We start from the raw sequence: 21,966 nt of genomic DNA, 5'->3' as shown, positions 1-21,966 counted from the left end.
TATTGGGTTGAATTTTCTTCTCTTTGAGCAATAGCACTTTTAAACCACATTAAAATTTGACAAAATCAAAATTCATTTCCAGTATTTTCGCCTATGAAATGTACTCTTTAATGATGTGCAAACGTTTAAAAGTACATATTTGATGATGTATATACTACATATATATCTACATATAGATATATGGGTTATCTATCTATAATTTGCAGGTAAAAAACAATTACTTCCCTTTCCGTGGTTACACATTGGAATTGTAATTTAAAAATAGAAGTTTTGGGCTTCCCTGGTGGCGCAGTGGTTGAGAGTCCGCCTGCCGATGCAGGGGACGCGGGTTCGTGCCCCGGTCCGGGGGGATCCCACATGCCGCGGAGCGGCTGGGCCCGTGAGCCGTGGCCGCTGAGCCTGCGCGTCCGGAGCCTGTGCTCCACAACGGGAGAGGCCACAACAGTGAGAGGTCCGCGTACCACAAAAAAAAAAAAAAAAAAAAAAAAAAAAATAGAAGTTTTGTTCAAAAATTTTCTTTTGAAGGTAGAATTACCCTGGTGGGTATAAGTCTGATATAATTAACTTTTCCAAAATAAGCTTAGAATATTTTTGATTCAAAATTATCAAACATACGCAGGAGAAACATATGCACAATTGATTTCTGAAAATTTAAGAATTTATCTTTTTGAAAGAAGTAAAAGCTGTTTGTGGACAGTGTAATCGCCTTTGATTTTTGTTGTTTGAGAAGAAATAAGTAGCATATTTTATGATGGGAGGGGCAGAGGTTTCAGTCTTAGCTGATTCTGCTTCCACCCCCTTTACTTTTTAGATTTCTGGAAGGTGTTCTGCTCATTTGCATTTCCTTAGTTCAGGGGTCCTTAACATTTTTTTTTTTTTGAGCCATGGAAGTCTGGTGAAGGCTATAAACCACTTCTCAGAGTCATGTTTTAAATGCATAAAAATAAAATCCATAGGATTATAAGGAAACCAATTACATATAGTTATCAAAATATTTAAAAATTGTTGCTATAGTAATAGATGTGCATCTTTATCACCTAAATTCAATAAGTACAGAAATTGAATAACTAATGATGGGATAAAAAAACAACATTTTGAGATATCAGTTATAATTGTAAGGTGATGTGAAAATATCCATGATTTCTGTTGTTCACATTATCACAGTTGTTGCCAATTATTGTGATGTTGCCTTTATGATTGAAGGGAATTCTAAAGTTTAGTTAGAGGTTAGTGAAAACAAAACACTTCTGCTTTAGTTGGATGTTACAGTGATATAAAACTGTGTTAGCTTGGGATTTGTCCCCAGATAAGATTTTTTTGGTAGGCTTGATCCTTTTCTTCCCGTTTTCTCTTTTCAGAACAACACTAGACTTCACTAGAAGTTAACAGGATTTTTTTTTTATGACATTAATATTCATCCAGAAAGTCTTAAGAAAGAAAAAAAGATGAATGAATATCTGACTCTTACTGAAAAGAGAGGGAAAAAAGGCCTCCTTATGAGCTTGCTTATATTTGCTAATTGGTAAAATTAACTGTGCCATTTTCTGTTTCATCACTTTATTTACTTTTGTGTTACACATTGAGGCCTAAAGAGACTCTTGGAGCCAGAAAGAAAGAGTGGAGTTATCTGATGAAAGAGGGAGCATAAAAACATAAAAAGCATAAGCTATCACTCAGGAATATGAGTATAAGATCAAGGATGGTACTTTGGGCAACAGCTGAATGAATTTTTAATGTTTATCAATTTTTATTAAGAGTATGGCTTGGTTTTACAAAGACATTGTCATGTTTTAAGTTTTCTCATCTGAGTTTCTTTTTCTTGGTGCTTTAGAAATGTTACTTGTTCAAAATAGTATTGCTCTAGCATTTGAAATTTGGTTCATGGAAATTTATATTTCTCTTTAGAATGAAAAATATATCATTCTTTAGAATAAAAAGTACATTGATTTTTCTCATACTAGTCTTTATAAAATACACCCTCTTTTGCTAATGAAATCTGTCTATTCTAGTTCATTAATAGACCCTACAGTACAATGTGTGAAAATGCTTTGATTCAATTCTACTTCATTTTGACAATATTTGTAAGCACTTACTGTTGATAAACACTGTCGTAGGTATGTAGGGGAACATAGAAAGGAATAAGAAACCATATATTCCCTGATGGTTTCCACAGGGTCAAGAAAAGGGAGAAAAAGACCTAAAAAGTGACTATAAGAAAAAAAGGTTCAAGTAATAATGGCAGTAGTTATTATTGGGTGCTCAGTACTTTTCATTCGTTATTATTCATTCTGCAAAGTAGCCTTCAGCCGCAAATAACAGAAAATTCCAACTAAAACTTGCCTAAAAAAAAAGGTAATTTATTTCTCACGTGTCAATTTCAGAGGTAGGTTGGCTCAAGGGTTGATTAAATCAACTGCTTGACAGCACTCGGTAAGATTTTTGTTTCCTTTTTTTCCCCTGTGTTAATTTAGGTCAGACGCATGACGTTATTATTAGGCTGACTTCCCTTTAGGACCATAAGGTGGCTTCCCACTTTCAGGCATCACGTAAAGACTCGACAGCATCCAAAAGTGGAAAGAGCTTTTCTCGTAAACTTCCTTAGGATCCCCCAAAACCTAAAACCTAAATAAAAATCAATAAACAAACAAATAAATAAAGCAATCAACTCACCTTTCCTTATACAAAATAAAACAAAACAAAAACCTGTACCAGAAGTCTCCAGCAGATTCACGTCTCATTGTCCTGAATTATTTCACAAACTTGTCTGAAACGATTACCGGTAAGGGCAATTGGGACCCCCATGATTGGGTTAAACCAATCAGAATTTATTTCACTCCTGGGACTGTTGATGGAGCCAGCCTCCCTGGAGATGCGTGGCTGTAATGAAATAGGTGGATTGCTGAACAAAGTTGAGGTTCGTTAAGAACAAGGGGAAAACGGATGTTGGGTAGGCAATCCACTGTATATGCAGCGTTTATTATTTTTGATTTATAGCTTTGGAAACTGAAGCTCGAGGATGTTAAGTGATTTGACTAAGATTACTGTTTAATTAGGAGTAGAACCAGATTTTAAATACAGGTCAGTATGGTTCCAAAGACTCGGCTCTTGACAGCATCATTCCCAGTGGTATAAATACTATAATGGAAATATTTTAAAGTGCTGTATTTTTGATCCATGATACCTCTTGATTCATGTTGAATATCTCAGTTGTTGCATTTTTGTTGTTGATACGGGCCTTACTTAATGAAACTAAGTATGGTTTGAGAAGAAAACACATGCCCCCTATTTATTTTCTCTTTGCTTCTCATACATGGTCCTTATATTCTTTCATCTTTATGGAAACAACAAAGGTAAATTATGTGTAAAAATAGAAACAAGCTTGATTTGCAAACCTCACAGCCTCTGTGTACCCCATGTAAGACTGTGTTTAATGTGTGAATCACCTTGTTAAAGACATCAACAGAATTCTAGGTCTGTTTTACATCTTACATTTCATTCCAAGCAGCAGTACTTTTACTGATGGGGAAAGGGTGAAAGCCTTGTTTATCAAGACATTTTCTTTACTTTGTAATCAGGTGAAGAGAAAATGAATGAGTAGTTTATACCTACTACGAACCTTAGATTTCCTTTTCCCATAAGCCCCTGAACAACTTGAAATTTAAAACATAAAAGGCCATGAAGCTTCATTTAAACCCTATGCTTGTTTTCCCTCTCCAGATCTTCAGCTTATTGTCTCCCTAAGAGACTGAAAGAACTCTAAACATGCTGCTTCCTCCCTATTAACTTCTGCACCCAGAGCCCACCAGAAGATATGATGGAATTCATGTTAGTTAACCGAAGTCCAAGAAATACTCAACTCCAACTTCTAGAACCCAACACTTCTAACACCTCGACATTGGTTGACATACTTCTTCAATTGAGGTAATTAAAAAACAAACAAACCCATTTAGTTATGTAACTCACAGCAAGTGAAGGATACACTACAGTTCCTGTGTTTCCAACTGAGCAAAGAGCTTGGTAATTGACCCAGCATCTTTCATTCTGTCTTTGACGTCTGTCTCCTTCATCCCCAGAACCAAGTTACCAGGAAGTCCTGACAATTGTAATTTTCAACGAATCCTCAGATTTTCTCTTCTCATTCATATTGTCATTTAAAAAATTTCTGCTTCGGCTACTGCAGAACCCTTCTATCTGCTTTCCGCCTCTCCCATCCACACTGCTGCCAGGGTGGTCTTTAAAAAAGGCAAATCTAGGGCTTCCCTGGTGATGCAGTGGTTGAGAGTCCGCCTGCCGATGCAGGGGACACGGGTTCGTGCCCCGGTCCGGGAAGACCCCACACGCCGCGGAGCGGCTGGGCCCGTGAGCCTGCGCGTCCGGAGCCTGTGCTCCGCAACGGGAGAGGCCACAACAGTGAGAGGCCCGCGTACCGCAAAAAAACAAAAACAAAAACGTAAATCTAATAATGATCTCTCTGTGTTTAAGGCCATTTAATATTTTCCATTGCCCTTCAAGTAACTTCTTTCACATAGTTAATAAGTACGCTATGATCTGCCTCTCTGGTCTAGCCTATTGCCAGGCTTTGGTCCAATACCCTCCTCTCCAACCCCTACCCCCAGTATATTATGGTTTTGCCAATGATTTTTGATTGACTAATTAGTGTATATATTATTCCTTATGGAAATCTGAAATGATACAAACCTATTTCTCTCTGATCTCTGCTCATTTTAAAAAAGAGAACAAATGAAATTTACATTTAAGCACAATTCTCTCCTTGTTGAATTTAATATTGGACAATTTTAATAATTGTGCAAATTATTTTGTCTGACTCTTGAGTAATTGGTTATTGTAAAATGAGTCCTTACAGCAACAAAGCACAAGAACCGAAGAGCCAACCTGTTTACTTGAATATGCTAGGCAAAGTTTAGATAAAGGTTGTAAGAAAATTGCTTCAGACCACAGAGCCTAGATGTCTTGGTGAAAATGAACAGTTTAGATATTTGAGCCACTAGAGGGCTGTAATTAGACTCTACTTCTGTTTAACCCTCAAGTTATTCATTTAGCTTCTCTTATTACTAATGCCAATTTCATATAATCACTGTAGTTTCAATTGGTTAGACAGAAATAAGAATGCTTTTCATTGCATATGTCTGGGTTCCTTGTGGAGCAGTAACTGTATTTGTGTAATCAGAATTCTTTGAGTTGCATTAAACTTCTTAGAGGGTGGAAAAATATTTGACTCACTTTCCTCCATTATGTGAAATGAGAAATTAAAATTCTCCCCTAAGCATTTTGTTATTGCTGTTGTTTTCCATTGGTGGGGTAGATGGTAAGAATTCAGGTAATTTGTTAAGTGTCATTTGATTACCTAAAAAAAATAGCTTTATTTATAATTTTAACTAAAAATATTATTATTGTAAACTAGCAGGCTTCTGATCACCAAAGTACAATTGAATTTAATTTATGGTTGAAAAATACAGTGGATGAAGTATCCATCATGTCTGCAACACATTGTGTTTGTTTCTGGCTTCAAGCTTTTACAGAATGGTGTCTTTTATTCTTTGCTAAATCCTACTATTTAAAGATTTAAGGGGACAAATATTTTAAAATTCTGACTATAACAAGGAAAATTAAGGTCACATCTCAGGTTGACCGTGGGATGCTACTTGCTGAATATGAGAAAGCAGGGCTATGTGTAATGTAATTTTCTTGCTGGAGAGATGGTAAGACCAGATAAGGATATTTGAAAATTAAAGTTAGATTTGGCATCCAAATATCCTTAGGTCTGCAGGTTTTTGATCTGTTTATTAGCCATGCAAAAATATATTGCTGTTTCTTAATCTGATCATGGTTGATTCTGCCGCTGGAGTTATTTTCCCCCCACACTTTGATGTGATATGTTTTATTTTCAAGCTCGTTTCAGAAAGATCAGCAAACAAAATAAGATTTCCACTTCCCTCCTCCATCAGCCATATTTTTTGTTTAGTTAGCCAACATCAGTGGGAAGATATTAACATGATTAACTCTCTTGTGTCTTAAATGACTGGATATTATGGGAACTGAACTCCAACTTTTATCTCTTAAATATGAATGCAGCAATATTACAGTGTTGTAATTCATTCTGGACTATTTAATCACTACAATCTGTAGATAAGTTGGCTTCTGAATCTTTGCCTAATGTCATAACTAAGTCCTCTTTGCCACTTAAATCACCATGTCTTTGTTGAAGACAGGTGTTTAGAGAATCCAACTAAATGAATTAGAGGTTTAAAGATGCATTATCGGGCTTCCCTGGTGGCACAGTGGTTAAGAACCTGCCTGCCAATGCAGGAGACATGGGTTCGATCCCTGGCCCAGGAAGATCCCACAAGCCGCGGAGCAGCTAAGCCCGTGAGCCACAACTACTGAGCCTGCGCTCTAGAGCCTGTGAGCCACAATTACTGAGCCCGTGTGCCACAACTACTGAAGCCCATGCGCCTAGAGCCTGTGCTCCACAAGAGAAGCCACTGCAGTGAGAAGCCCATTCCCCACAACGAAGAGTAGCCCTCGCTCACTGCAACTAGAGAAAGCCCGCGCTCAGCGAAGACCCAACGCAACCAAAAATAAAATAAAATAATTAAAAAAAAAATAAATAAAAAAATAAAGATGCATTATCCACAAGACTTCCCCAAACTTTTTCAGTTTCCTTTAATTTTATTTGTCATAGTGAGTGCAGGTGAGGGGTTATTGGTAATCTACCTTCAAGTATATTTCAGAGCAGAGTCTATGGTGAACGGGCACTGGATTTAGGATCAGCATGCCTGGCTTGAGATTTGGTTCTGTGACCTGTTACCTGTGTGACTTTAGACCTCATTTTTAAAATTTCTCTGACCTTTACTTTCTTCCTGAGCATGGCTGTTATGAACATAAAGTGAGGCACTGATGTGCAGTACGTTGCATACGGTTCCCTGACAACCAAAGATAAGGTGTGAAGACGCACAGGGTGCTTCTGGTTAATCCGTTTAAAAGGAAATCGCAATAGATGCTGTAGTGTATTCTTTTGAGATTTCAAAGCAAGAAATTGGAAACAACCTAAATATCCGAAAGTAAGGAAATGTTGACATATATTTGATGACTTCAGTAGTGGAGTACTATGTGTATAACCATTGACATGGTGCTATAAATCTGTATTTGTTAACCTGAAAAGGTATTGACATTCATTTATGAGTAAGAAAAGCACATTATTATATTGCATAATCATATTTCATTAAATTTACTAGTGTGTGTATATACACTTTGGTACACACGTAAAACATATAAGGAAAGATGTACAGTGGCTACCCCTAGGTGTTAAGATTTGGAGTAATTTTTTGCCATTTACGTTTTCTAATTTTTCTAAAACAAACAGGTTACTTACATAAGGGGACACACACACACACACACACACGCACACGCACACGCACACACACACACACACAGAGGCATTCCAGTTTCAACCCTGAGGTTTTCTAGAATCTCTGACGACTCCTCCTTCTCTTACCCTCCAACATCTAGTCCATGGCCAAGACGTTGGGGCCAGCACTCTCTTGGGTGCCAGCCCCTTTGTTCCCATTGTCCTGGCAACCAGTAGCCCAAAGCAGAAGTCATTCTTTCTCATCTGTGGGTACAACACTCTGTTTCTACCCTTCCCCTCAATTTATATGCTTCTAATCCATTTAAATAAAGATGCTCAAATCACAAATGTTTTCTAAAGCACAGAGTTTTCTGCCATCTTTAGGTTCTGTCCGCCTTCCCAACCCCTAGCCCAGATACATTTGATAGTTTCTCTTTGTCCTAAAACTTTCCAAATATGCTCTTCAGCCTAGTATTAAAAGTCCTTCATGATAGAGCCAATGTTTATTTCCTACTGTCACACACATACCCTTTACCCAGGAAAACATAACTACTGTACTCTGAACACCCCAGACTTTTCTGTCTCCACTTTAGACCATAGTATTCCATCAGTTTGTAATGCTACTGCCTACTCTACTTATGATTTATAGCCCAGCCACATCCCTGATTTTTCTGAATTGTAGATGTGTTCTTTCTTATATCATATATCATATATCACTTCTGAATATCATATCATCTTTGGAATTTACTTACATATTCTTTCATTTATTCATATCATTTTTGAGCATCTGCTCTGTTCCAGGGGCTATCTGGATGCTCAAATATAGAAGTAAGTAAGCTGGATACACCCATGTCCTTGAGCAATTAGCAATTTAATACTTAACATTTCTGCTTTATTAAATCTGTTGGCTTATGGTGAAGTTTCCTTAACTACTACCAGCCTCTGCAGTATCACATATACACTGATTGTGGGCACCTAGAGTGTTATTTATGTCTGATTCTCTCCTAAGAAGCTACTATGTTGGCTTACAAAGAGAAGATAGTCAATAAATGTATTGTTAGAAGACCAGAGAGAAGGATGGAATAAAATATTTTGTTCCATATACATATGTATTATATATAACTATGTGTATTATATGTATGTAATATATAATTATATATATAATTTTTAACCACGTAACTTTTCCCTGTTCAGGGTTTTTACAAGTTAAATTCGATTTCCAATTAGCATTGTTAACCTGTGAAGTGATGAGAACAAGTTATTTCTCCTAGCTGCTAGGGGACTACAAGACAAGACTGATGTCCTTAAGTAAAACTGAAGCAACAAGTACATTCTTCTATTAGAGAGGAAGTGATGAATTGAGCTTAGAACTCAGACTTGGTAATTTGTCCTAGAATCCAGAGGCCTGAGGGTAGCTTCTTAATTATTGGTTGTTGGCCTACAGAATTTAGAGGTTTAACAGTATATTGGACACCCCAGTGTATTCATGACCTATGAATATATTTTGCCTCCAAGTTGTGTTATTTTTTTTTTTAAAGTTCTTAATGCAGTTTTCCCTCTTCACTAAATAAGTCATTCACATTAGAATTTCCCTTGGAAAAGTGAACTCCCTTACTATTTATTAAGTATCTTTATCTCTTCAAGTTATAGTTTTTCCTCATTTTAAAATGTGGACATCAGTTGTTTTTCTTTTCTTTTTTCTTTTAAGAAAAAAGGCTGGGTAATAAATTAAAGAATATTTACAAAAAGTTCTTTTCTTTTAAGAGACTATGTAAGAAATATAAGTTAATATGTTTAAATGAATCCTGTTTTCAAGGGAATCTTTCCTGTTTTCAAGGGAATCTTTAGTGCGTTTGCTTTAGCCGAAATCTGCTAAATCCATTAAAAATATAGCAAACCAACAAGCTCTGTTTTAATCGTAAGAGAAATCTTTATCTGAGGGATTAGGTATACCCGTATGGTTTGGTGTGTGAGACATTGATACTGAAAAGTTCCATCCAAATTGGTTGTGCACATTTTACTATATTTCATATCAAGTTGAAAAGCTTGCTCTTGTCTAAATCCTCTGGCACACAGGATGTGTTGTTGATATTTTGTTTCTCCAACTGAATTATAAGTTCCTTGGGCACAAGAATCATGACATATTATTTGTGTTAAGTCTCTGCATTGCAGGAAATCAAAACGTTCGTTGATTTGGTTTACTTAATTGTATATTATTTTGTAAAGCACATGCCTCTTTTATGGTATGAATACTTTGTCTTATCAATCTGAGTTTTCATATAGTGGTCTAAGAAATTAGTTTTAAGACACGTGTATAGAGTGGAATCTTTCTTTTTTTATTGAATGTAGATGGAATATAATTTTTGATGAATTTTTTCTTCAGAAGAGTTTGTTTATAGAAACTTTATATATTTTAATGAAATTTACATTCAGGATGTTTTAGTGTTGACATATATCTTTTGTCAACTCTGGGAGAAATTTGGTTTCCAATCTATAATGCTGACTATTCTAAATATAATAAAGAAAATAAAATCAGCAAACGAAAGAGCTAAAATGCAGATTTTCCTCTCCTATTGTCAGTTGTTTGAGATTAGACATCATGAAGCACCTCTCTGACCTTCTGCAAGGTAGCTGTTTCTTTTCAAATCCATACTAGTGTGGAATTCAGCTCAAGAGGAGAAATTGCCTGATGTCTATTTAATACTACGCCTCTTGGAGTTATCCCTTCTCTTTTTTCTTGAAGTTATACGCTGGCAAAACTACTGTCATTGCCCTTGCTTTTTGTCTTTGCTGTGCATTTACATTTCGACAGGCTTAAATAATGGCTAAAATGGTTGAAGTGATTTATGTCTGTAGACTGATGTCTTCATTTGCTCTCTTCACATTCCTTTTTTTACTAACGGTCTGGTGCACACCTAGCCCAGGTACATTTTATTAGAGAGTATATTCCCTCTAAATGCTGTTCCTAAGCTGAAAGAAATGGGCCATAATCATACAAAAATAAAATATCTCTGTGGAATTCACAAGAAATGGAATGTCCTTATTCCTGAGCCATAGAACATAGGGGACTTTTTCTCTCCCTGTAAGATTGCTCTTTTTACTAATGTTGATTAAGTGAATCACACCAACAGCTGTTGTGACATAGAGGAAAATGAGTCTCCTGAAAAATCTCAGTTGAAACGAGTAAATCTCTTGAAGTTTCTAGTTAGCTACAACTTTCATTTTCCTGTTGAGACAGGAAAGATTGGTTCCCAGTTTCTACAGATGGCTTCACTCCTAGTTCATAAAATTGCAGTTAATAATGGTGAGCTAAGATCATTCTGGATTTGATGTACTGTACTATCATCATTGAAAGAGAGTCTTTAAATCTGCTGTTTAACAACTTATAAGGACTTTGCACTGATTAATTCATCTGGTCATAGTCTCAAGGCTGACATGGCATCTTCTAGGCTTTCCATTCCATTGGGATCAGCATCATCATTTTATAAGAAATGAACTTGCCACTTTATAGGCTTAGTTGGAAAGAAATTTCAACCGTCAGCTGTAGGATGTGCCATGTGAATTTAATTTGTTGACCTATGAGAACACAGATCTCATCTTTTACTGGACTTTCTCAACATAAAATAAGGTTATCAGAGAAACAAAATGATTCTGACATTTGAACTTCGTCAGAAGACCAATACATTTAAAGCAAATACTTCCTGAAATGTTCAGTGTTCCATCAGCAGCACACGTCAGGTTCTTAAGAAAATATTATCCCTTGTGGAGCAAAGCACTGAAAATCGTGGGTACTGTCTCTTAGAGTAGACGTTATTTGGAAGCCACACAGCATCTGTTCTCCTTTCATTCTGGCGCTAGCATACTGAATTTCATCTGAAGAAGCATCTCTCCCCCATTATGCGTAGCCTTGTGGTGCTGTCAGTCACGGTTTCCTGCCCTGCCTAGCCAGGATGGGGACTCATGGACAAATCTGTTGAGCTTTCTTCCTTGAGATTTGGAGTCTTGAGTACAGGGGGATGAGAGGACAGAAAAAGTGTGTGGAGCGAATGTTTTAGGAATGGTGACGTGACTATGTTGTTAAATCTTGCTCTCTGGATCACCAGAGCTAGATTACTTCCTGCCCATCCTGCACCTGAATTTTCCTTGTAGACTGCAAACTGACCGCCAGCCTTTCAATAAATACCGCTTTTCATTAATTTAACTAGGAAAAGTATCTATTAATTTCCTCTCAAAAACTGTGTGATGATTAATTTTACGTGTCAACTTGGCTGGGCTAAGGGATACCCAGGGAGCTGGTAAAACATTATTTCTGGGTGTGTACATGAAGTTATTTCAGGGAATAGATTGGCACTTGAATTGATAGTCGGATTAGAGAAAAATCTCTTTCCAGAGTGGGTTAAGGGATAAATAGAACAAAAAGAAAGAGGAAGGGCATATTTTCTGTCTCCACTGGAGCTAGGACATCCATCTCCTGCCCTTGGACACCAGCGCTTCTAGTTCTCAGAACTTCCTTGGACCAGGATTTACACCACTGGCTCTCAGAACTTGGGGCTTGGCCTGGAACTACTCCACCTGCTTTCCTGAGCCTCCACCTTCCAGACAGCACATCATGGGACTGCTCAGCCTCCATAATTGTATAAACAAGTGCCTCATAATAAATCCTTTATTATCTATCTATCCATCCATTCATCTATCTTCTGTCTATCTATCTGTCTGTCTATCTACCGATCCTATTGGTTCTGATTCTCTGGAGAACTAATAGAAACTATTAAAGCTTCATTTTATCATTGTTAGATCTTGAAAGTAGTATGTTATCCTTTCATAGTCCTTTACCTAATTTTCTTTCGAGAACAAAATGCGGTGGGTTATATTTTACTACAAGATAAAATATATCTGTAGTAGGCGTTTCCAGGGTAGAGAGTTCATTGGAATCCAAGATGCTGACTCACCAAGGTCTCTGAAAGGCTTGAGGCTCGGTTCCTGGGCAAACTCTCCACACTTACCAAACGCCAACCTTCCTTTGGGTCAAGATGCTCCAGCCCTTCTTGTTTTTGTTCACTTCATGGAACATGACATGTTCTTTCCCGCCTTGAAAGAAATTGTATTTCTACGTGAAATTGTATTTCATTTCCTGTGCTCTCCCATCAGCAGATGCTTTCTCAATCTTCAGGTCTAAAGCAAAATCTCTAGCCAGCTTTCCCTGTCAGCGTTACTTAAACTGGGCACTGATCTCATATATCCTCTTGCCCAATTGACAGTCTTCATGGGGTTTATCTTCAGCATTTCACGCTTAACCTGACCCACCCAGATCTTCTGATTCTCCCATCTCCAGCCAGTTTTTCTCTTATTCTTCACGCAGCATTACCATCATGCAGTGTCTCAAGCCAGGAGTCAGCCTTGCCTCCTTTCTTTCTGTTGGCCCACACCAGGGCACCAGCCAGTTCAGTTGGCTCTACCTCCAAAACAGGTCCCGAATCCTCTTCTACCTCTTTCACCTTCACAGTTTTATCCTATCCCACTTTTACCATCTTTTGCTTGGTTAACTGCAGTGTCTTCTATTTTATTTCCCAGTACACTCTTTACCACATCCAATATAAATGAATCCTTTTATTCCCCTGCTTAGAATCTGCAGTGGCTTCTAATTCAAATTAAGGAAAAACACCTACATTCCTGACTGTTGTTCCAGCAAGGTTCTACATTATTTGCAACTTGAGCCCTTTTTTTTCCCTTTCCCTTCCTTACTCCCTCCTTCCCTCATTTCCTTTTTTTCTTCCTTCCCTTTCTTCCTCCTTCCTTCCTTCTCATCCAGCCATTCTGAGCCATACCATCTTTAAACAGGATCTTTTCCCTGTTGGAATGCTCTTCCCAGATTTTTGCACAGCTGCCTTCATCTTGTCATTTTAAGTCTCCACTCAAATCTCTCTCCTTCAGAACTTCTCTGACCACTGATTCTCAAGGACAGTTCCCCACACCAATTTCTATCACATCTTGTTTTAAAGCTTCAAAACAATTACCCTGTGAAATTATCTTGTGCTTATTTTACTTCTTTATATGACTTGCAAGGACATATTTTCACCTATAATTTCTCCTTTCAGCTCTGGTTAAAAACAGCACAACATTCTATTTGACTATTACCTTCTCCTTACCTGTATTTTGGTTATTAGGTAACACATTTTCACAAGTTCATGGAGACCTCAGAAACAAGAGCTAATGATTCTGTTTCCTGTGTGTACATAGTAAAAGGAAACTAAGATATGCTATTGGTGGAAATTAACAATTTAAAATAGGCATTAGTGTGGCTTAATTTTTAAGCTAGACACAAAAAAGTAGCCCTTTTAAAAATGAAAATTATCTGAATGAGCGAATTAGCATGGATTAATATTTAGTCATTATAATAAAGCACTGAAATACGTGAGTTCCTTGAGGGCAAAACCTGTGGCGTTTTCATTTTTTTGACACCTTTGTTTCTTCGCCTAATATGTTACCTGTGCGTTCAAGAGGAGCCTCCTCAAATGCTTGTGGAATTGTATAAAGTATGCATTTTGGAATTGTCTTAATGCTCAAGATCTGAAATTATTTTTCTGAGCAAATGAAGTGAACTGTCTTCACTTAGAATTAAGGGAAGTTGAGTGAATTTACGAATGTCAATAAATGTAAGATTTATACTTTATCTCATTTGCAAACAAACCTTAATCAAGAATGAGCTGGGATTTTTGTGTTATGGATTTGAGGTTTTGCATTATATTGAGAAGGAAATTTGTGTAACATGGCTTTTTGGACCTCTCGGATGTTTTCCAGTATCTTGGAATATTAGTCTCTAATACCCCTGAATTTTGATTAAATAATAACCACTGTACTTAAGATGCCAACTCATTGGTGACTTGACTCCTTTACATCAATACTAAATAAGTTTAGGGAAGTTTCCTTTAAAATGTCTCTAAATTATAATTTTGAAATCACTGAAGACTGTAATCACCCTGTGACTGCTTACAGAAAAGGATCTATGGTTTGTTCAGAGTTACTACAGAATTCTCATCTCTCAGGCTCTTTTCTTCGTGGCGTTTTCGGAAAGTGAGAGAATGCTTATTCATTGCCCTCTCCCTATCCCCACCCCCTGGCCATTTTTAAAAAATCAAGTATTTTCTATAATACGAATTTTCCCTCTGGGGCCCACCCAGTGTAGCAGGTATAGGACCGAGTCAGCATCAGGTTAGAAGATTATAAAACTATGCTTCGTACTTTGAGGGCACACTTGTAACTTGGGATAATTTTATTCTTCTATTTATTACACTCATAAAGAGACTGCTCCACTAAAACCATTACAGAGAGCTAGTCTTCTGAAGGACAAACAGTTTTATTTCGATCTTCTTAACTTCACATTTTTTAGGTCAAACCGTTGTTTTGACTTTGTGTGTGTGTGTGTGTGTATATATATATATATATATATTTGTGGAAAATCAGTTTTTAGGAAATTGTACTAGATTTTGTTAAGAGATACAAGCTCTTAGAACAGAAGTTACACACTGGTAGCCCATGGGCTGAAATAGACTCACAGAACCTGGTTTCATTTGTTCTGCATGGCCCTTTCTTGTAATTGTTGTTTGTTGTTGTTAATTGTTATATTTAACCTTACGAAATCAGGAGATTTCATATAGAAATCCGCTTTCTCCTGAAAAATCAGGAGACACTCTAAGAAATCGTGTGCAGTTCAAACGCTGGTGATGCTGTGATTTTAAACTGCAAATGGCAACAATTTAAAGGCTTCCGTCCCTTCATTCTGATGTTTCTCTTCCCTATCAAATAGTGTAAGGAGCAAGCACTGAAATGCTTACCCAGAATGCTCCCTGGTTTAATGGGGTATTACATGCCATCTGATTCCACCTGTAATTCCCCCCCCAATTTCTATGTTATATCAATTTTTCCTTTGTAAACTTTTTCACGTTTGGGCCTATTTTCTTCTCCTTGTTATGACTTTTATGCTGGTCGTGTTGTCCTCACTTCAGGGCTACTGAATGCATTGCTGTCTTAACCTTCAACATCCCCCTTGCCTTAAAGTTTCTTCTGCCTGCCCCATCCCACTTGGCACTCCAGTTACAGATTTAAATGACGCTTCAGTATATTAGTCCCTGACCTCAGATCTGCAGTGGCAACTTAGAACCCATGTCCAACTACTTAACCTATAGTTGGAACTCAGTCTTTCTGTCCTCCTTGTTTTGTGTTAATCCATACACAGGTAACGAGCCCAAATGCCCATTTCCCTAGCGCCAAAGCGGGCATCACGCAGCCTGTGATTTGCTCCTAGCATTGCTCCTCTTCACCTGTGCAAATAGAGGATGACCACCTTCAAGACGGGCCTTTCTAGACCACTTTGGTCCACAGTTACACAGCACAGTTCATCTTGCCTGGTGCATATTTCACAATCATATTTTGTTTGTCTGATTGTCTTAAAACAGGGTTTCTCCAAGTATGGTCCCTGAACGTGTTACTTCATGTTACTTGCTCTTAAGCATTTATTTCTGGGTTCCACCTATATCCTCCTGAATTCCTTAAGTTGGGACCCAGGAAGTTGATCAATCTAAAATTTGAGAAGTCAAGAATTTAAAGGCAAGATGACGAATAATGGTACAAGATTGCCAGGTAGGTAGTTTGATAGAAGGTAAAATAGGATTCAGTTAACTTGACTCCGAGTGCATTTTCAGGTTTATTGGTGTGTTTCTTAAACACTATTTACCCTAATTGTTAATAAAAGCTCTGGATGTTGCTTTAAGCAGCTCTTTGACACCATTGCCGAGGCCATCAGCCCCATGGTCCATAGGAGAGAAAGTAGAAGGCAAATAAGAAGCTCTTCACCTTTCAGGGGGAAGCAGGACAATTAGATAAAATTCTTGAGCGCAGGACTGTGTTTCTTTCCTTTCATTTTTAAAAATTGTTCTCTGTCATGCTCATGCCTTGTCTCCAGTGATACCGCTGTTAATAAATGTTGACTCGAATTGGATAAATTGACTGAATGTTTGAAGATGAGAAGTTAGAGTATCAGTACTCAGGTTGGCAGTGATGGTGCTAACTCCTGTTGGGCCCGTGCTCCCTCTGAGGTCAGGTGCTGTGCTCAGTGGTTTATGTAGATTATGCCAGTGAGTGCTTGCTGCAGCCCTACTAGGGCAGTGCTGCGATTCCCTATGTTTTCAACGTGGCCAGTATTCAGCTGGAATTGCAGAGGGAGGCAAGAGGCACTGTGATGGGAGAAGCAATTAGTTTTGCTCTTCATGAAAAAATCTTTTGAACCACTTTCAAGTCTCTTCAGTCAGTCCTCCCTATCTGTGGGTTCTGCAACTGTGGATGCAGAGGGCTGACTGTACCATACCATTTTGTGTAAGAGACTTGAGCACCCTTGGATTTTGGTATCTGCAAAAGGTCCTGGAACCAATCCTCCTGCAAATACCGAGGGATGACTGTATTTCTTTTTCTTTTTTAAGGGGGAGGGGGTTTGATAAATTTCAAATACTGATAACTGTTGGAGAAGGCATTGTGACAAAGTGGTTTAGGGCAAAGAACAGAATTTGGAAGATTTGGGTTCAAGATTCAGTTTGCCACTTAACAGCTCTGTGAGTTTGAGCAAGATCTAGTTTCTCTGAGCCTCGGTCTTTTAATCTGTAAAATGGGACAATACTACTGCACACCAAATGGTTGTAGGGACCACGGGAAGGAATTTGTATAAAATGCTGTGAGAGAAACAATGGCAGGAATGACTGAAGTGTCACGAAGGACCTCCATGTTTGCTCTCCTTGCTGAACTTTGGCCAAACACTCAAAAATAAAGCTGCTGAATAGTTGCTGAATTGCCAAAAGGAAACAATAATGCTGAGAACTGGAGGTAGGAAACCCTACCTTTCCCTAGTAAGGGATGAGATGTGCTTGATAACCCAATTGTATATATGGAACAAATTTACCCTCCAATCCAAATCTTTGGTAAACAACTTGTCTAAGCCTGCATGAACTTCCTCCTTTTTTCCATAAACCCCCCTGCCCGTTTTCCTCTGTTGAGACACTATTCTGGGTTCCTCCGGAATCTGTGATTCCCCAAATTGCAATTCTAAGATCCCAAATAGACTGCCTCTTTGCATCTTTATAGAGGTCCTTTCTGTTGACAAAGCTATTAAAATATACAGCGCTGGTACTAGTGCAGATTGTTCAAAGTGTGAACCAGGATCTCAAAAAAACATTATATTATTTTGAATCATGCTTTAAAGAGGAAAAAAAGACACACAAGTAATGAGATCTCTCCCCCATAATTTCACAAAGTAGGTGTTATAGTCCTTGGCTAAAGAATCTGAAGCTCAGAGAGGTTAAGCAACATGGGACAGCCAAACAGCTAGTAAACAACCGAGCTGAAATTTGAAACCTTCACCTGCCTGACTTTAAATCCTCTGCTCTTTCCATTGCACCAGCTTGCTTTAAAAAGAAAAAAAAGCCAACGTAGATCCTTTTTCTTAACATTAAAAAAAAAAAAAGACACTTATGTTCAAAAACTAACTCATCCTGGTAATTTCCAATTAAGATGTTGTCATCTTGCATCTGACTCGAATCCCTTTTATGATATAATAAACATAATTTGAGTGTAGCTTAAGTGAAGTGTCCAAGTGTCCAAGTGGGCTAAAACAGGTCACCTAGGAAGTTAGATTTTGTAGATTATAAGAATTTAATCCTAAATTGTACTTAATGGAGACAATTTTTTAAAATGGAAATTCTTCAGGAAGCAAATGACTGGTATATCCATTTTTGTCATTATTTCTCTATGAGACATCTATAGCATGGGCAAATGAAGCAAAAGAAATAAGATAAACTTCACTATAAGTCACAGTGAAGAACTTCTCTGTCTTTGCGGGCTTGGTCTTCGCAAGAAAAACACAGAGGGATCTTTGGCCTGAGTTCAGCTTTTTTACTTCTATATTGTTTTTTTTGTTTTGTTTTGTTTTTTGTGGTATGCGGGCCTCCCTCTGTCGCGGCCTCTCCCGTCGCGGAGCACAGGCTCCGGACGCGCAGGCTCAGCGGCCATGGCTCACGGGCCCAGCCGCTCCGCGGCATGTGGGATCCTCCCGGACCGGGGCGCGAACCCGGTTCCCCTGCATCGGCAGGCGGACGCGCAACCACTGCGCCACCAGGGAAGCCCTGTTTTTTTAAAGATTCTATTTAAAAGATTGTTTAATAAAAAGAAGTTAGAGAATTTCCTAGCTCTGTGGCTTTTTGAAGGGAATGATTCTGAGAATACATGTCTGTACCCACTTTTATCCTGAAATAAAGTCTTCACTGGAGATGAGTTCCAGCTATTAAATTTGATTATGGGGCCCTGGGGCAGAAGGGTAAACTTTTTTTAAAAAAAGTGAACAGTTAAAAAATGAGGATAAGGGCTTCCCTGGTGGCTCAGGGGTTGAGAGTCCACCTGCCGATGCAGGGGACACGGGTTCTTGCCCCGGTCCGGGAGGATCCCACATGCCGCGGAGCGGCTGGGCCCGTGAGCCGTGGCCGCTGAGCCTGCGCGTCCGGAGCCTGTGCTCCGCAACGGGAGAGTGAGAGGCCCGCGTACCGCAAAAAAAAAAAAAAAAAAGTGAGGATGGGGGTAAAGCAGAATTAAGAATAAGAGTGGATAGAAGAGTACGTGTGAAGGTGGAGGTGTTGATTTAAACACTTTAGGAAAACTTTCTGAGCACAGATCGTGTCCTGACAAGTAAGTTAAACATGTTTTCTATGAAACACTGTGTAAGGTGGTAGTTCAATTTATATGCTATGGAGTCACACAGTCTGGGATCAAATCCCCGCTCTGTTACTTCCTAATTTTGTAATTTTAGGCAATTTACTTCAACTCTTTGAGACTCTATTTTCTTACCTGAATATTAGGAGCGATTAATGCTTCCTGGGGTTGTTGTGATGATTCAGCATAATCACTAATGCACATTGTCATCGTGTTTGATGTCATGATTATTATTATTATTATTATTGGTGTTGTAGAACTTACTTGACATATATATTAAAGTCTCCTGTGACCTTAGAAAACAATTTGGAGGCATGGCAACTACTTAAGAGCCGTCTTTTAACAACGGAATAGATTCGGGAAATGAGGTAAAAGACACAACTTATCTATTTAGATAGAATATCAAGTTGGTTTCCTTTTAAAGATGTTCATAAAAAGATTAAAGACATTAAAGATGTTCGTAAAAAGAAAAGATTATGAAACCAAACCTTCTAGTAAATAGTCATGAGTTTATACGTATTTTCGAAAGTGCACATATTTGTACTTCTCCTAGGAGGACATATCGATTTGTGTGTGTATTTCAAGCAAGCATCTTCCGCACGTCGTGCTTGTGGCTGACAGTGCTCTCCCGGAGGAAGGTGGCTTCTGTAATTGCAGTGAATGGCAATTCTATTTGTAGACATGACTTCCTACAGCGTGCACTCCTTTCTGTGATTATTATTTAAAAAATACTTGTCCTCAAATTATTTCATCTTCCTGGCTACAAGGGAGAAAATTCTCCAGCAACAAGAACCTCACAGGTAACGTGTATTTGAATTGAAAATGTATATCCTCTTACCCATAAAATCATCTGAGGGACCTCTGCAGTCTAAGGAATACAAAAAGCATTTCAATACTAAACACCCTCAAACTACCACTTAGGCCACAAAAAAAAAAGAAAGAAAGAAAATCAGAAGTACTAATGTCATTTGAAATGCTGGGACATTTTTCTTCTTTCTTCCACACTCTTTTTTGCTTATAAACAAAAGCACAATTCTCACATTGATAGAAAATCAACAGCAAGAGGACTTACCTTCCTTCAACCAAGAAATGTTATTTTTGTCATTTTCAAAATGCTCAGCTGTTCTGACTTTTATCTTTTCCAGCTCAATTTCTGACATCTAAGTGGAAACAGAATTTGTTATATAAAAAATTCATTAAGAACCCAAATTTATAACATGGAGCCTTATATTTTGAGACGACTACCATATTATAGGAACATTTTATCTCTGTAGTTTTTCAGCTCCCTGTCTAACGTTAAGTCTTACATTTTATCCATGTGTAGTATTTTACAACACTGACATTGAAAACGAAACTTTAGATGATATTTCACTTTTCAGCAGTCAAGATTTCTGTAAGCTCTGATTTCTGAATACGAAAGAAAAACAGATGAACAAGTAGCCCCAGGTTTGTCAAAACCCAAACATTCAGTGGCTGTTTTAATGCATTTCTTAATAGCCTAGAGAAAAGCATGCTGCAAAGTGACGTGCAAAGCTAGAAAGACTAATAAACACCAAAGGACTTTTCAGCAATGTGCTGAGTAGAATGAGAACCTTATGACCTCAGCCAGGCCACGCTGAGCTTCCTGAAGGTGTTGAGACCTATTAGGCATTCTCAGTACATTGCACTTGACTTCCTCCATGGCTTGGTCGCAGTGAGCTAGGATGCCCCACTTGCATCAGCACCTCAATGTACTTACCTGTTTGTTCCTAAGGGAGGAGGCCCAAGGCGTGGGACGGGGGAGCAGCGTGCCGATGCTCTGGGCAGCCTCCCTTCTTGTCTCTCAATGTCCAGCATTCCTCTGCCCTGCCAGAAGTGAGCGAAGAAGCAAATACACTCCCTCCCTGGGTGGTGCTAGATTTGTATTGCTGCCAGAAGCATCCAACTTGCGGCTGAGAGGTTTTTTTTTTAAGGTAATGTAAAGCCTGTGGTTCCAAACAATAAAAACCTTCTCCAGGCCAGCACTTATTTAAAATGACACTCTGTAAAATAGGGTGAAAAGAATGAACTCTTTTCAAATGGACGGAGTTTCTCCAGTCTCCTTCTTTCCACACCCGCCATTCATCACTTACAGTTAATATTAAGGATGTAGAAAGAAGAGATTGAAAAATATACGTAGGCTCTTTGGGTTAAAAGAAAAGGAAGAGAAACCTCTCAGAGTTTATTTTCTAGAAGTTCACCCTGCAGCTGCTGTTTCAAAAGGCAAGTTTTTCTAACGTTTTATAGAGAACAAGAAAACATTTCACGTTCTTTTGAGAGTCTGCAGGTATCCCCCAAAGAATTTGGAATCACATTCCAAAGAGGATTTGTCATTAGATTCTTAGGCAAAGATAGTCCTGTTTTCAACAGAAGGTTAACAGCAGAGAGCATAACCCGTAGGAATGCATGATGATAAATAGTCCAACATTCCTAAATGTTGTTGGTTTTTTTAAATTTTGTTTTTCTTGGAGTACAGTTGCTTTACAATGTTGTGTTAGTTTCTACTGTACAGCCAAGTGAATCAGCTGTACCTATACACATATCCCCTCTTTTTCTCATAAAAAATAATCTTTATTTTTTAACCCAAAGTGGTTTGCCTCCTCCAGTATCTTTACCTGGAAACTGTCTATTATCTGATCGACTTGTATCCATTTCACCTCTTTTCCCACCTTCATTCCTTCTTCTACTTTGCTCCCAGGTTCGCGTCGAAATTGACTGATCAACGTAGTTTTTAAAAACAATAAAACTGGGAGCAAAAGATAAATTTCAGATTCCTTAAATAGCCAAGGAGGACCTTGACTGGTCAGAATCTATAACATCATTTTCAAACTGTG

The 21,966-nt window shown here is 38.2% G+C and overlaps 1 protein-coding gene across 1 annotated transcript in view; it reads right to left on the bottom strand.

Annotated features, from left to right (window-relative positions):
* Positions 1–20,274, bottom strand: part of MDFIC2 (MyoD family inhibitor domain containing 2) — a 101,993-nt gene extending 81,719 nt beyond the window's left edge. Inside the window, exon 1 of the mRNA XM_024123795.1 lies at positions 20,187–20,274. Coding sequence (XP_023979563.1) covers positions 20,187–20,274 — 88 coding nt within the window. The remainder of the gene's footprint in view (positions 1–20,186) is intronic.
* Between the last annotated feature and the right edge of the window lie 1,692 nt (positions 20,275–21,966).

This window comes from Physeter macrocephalus, chromosome 18 (assembly GCF_002837175.3).
Source record: "Physeter macrocephalus isolate SW-GA chromosome 18, ASM283717v5, whole genome shotgun sequence".
In the NCBI taxonomy this organism is placed as follows: Eukaryota; Metazoa; Chordata; class Mammalia; order Artiodactyla; family Physeteridae; genus Physeter; species Physeter macrocephalus.
This window is presented reverse-complemented; position numbering and strand designations above follow the sequence as displayed.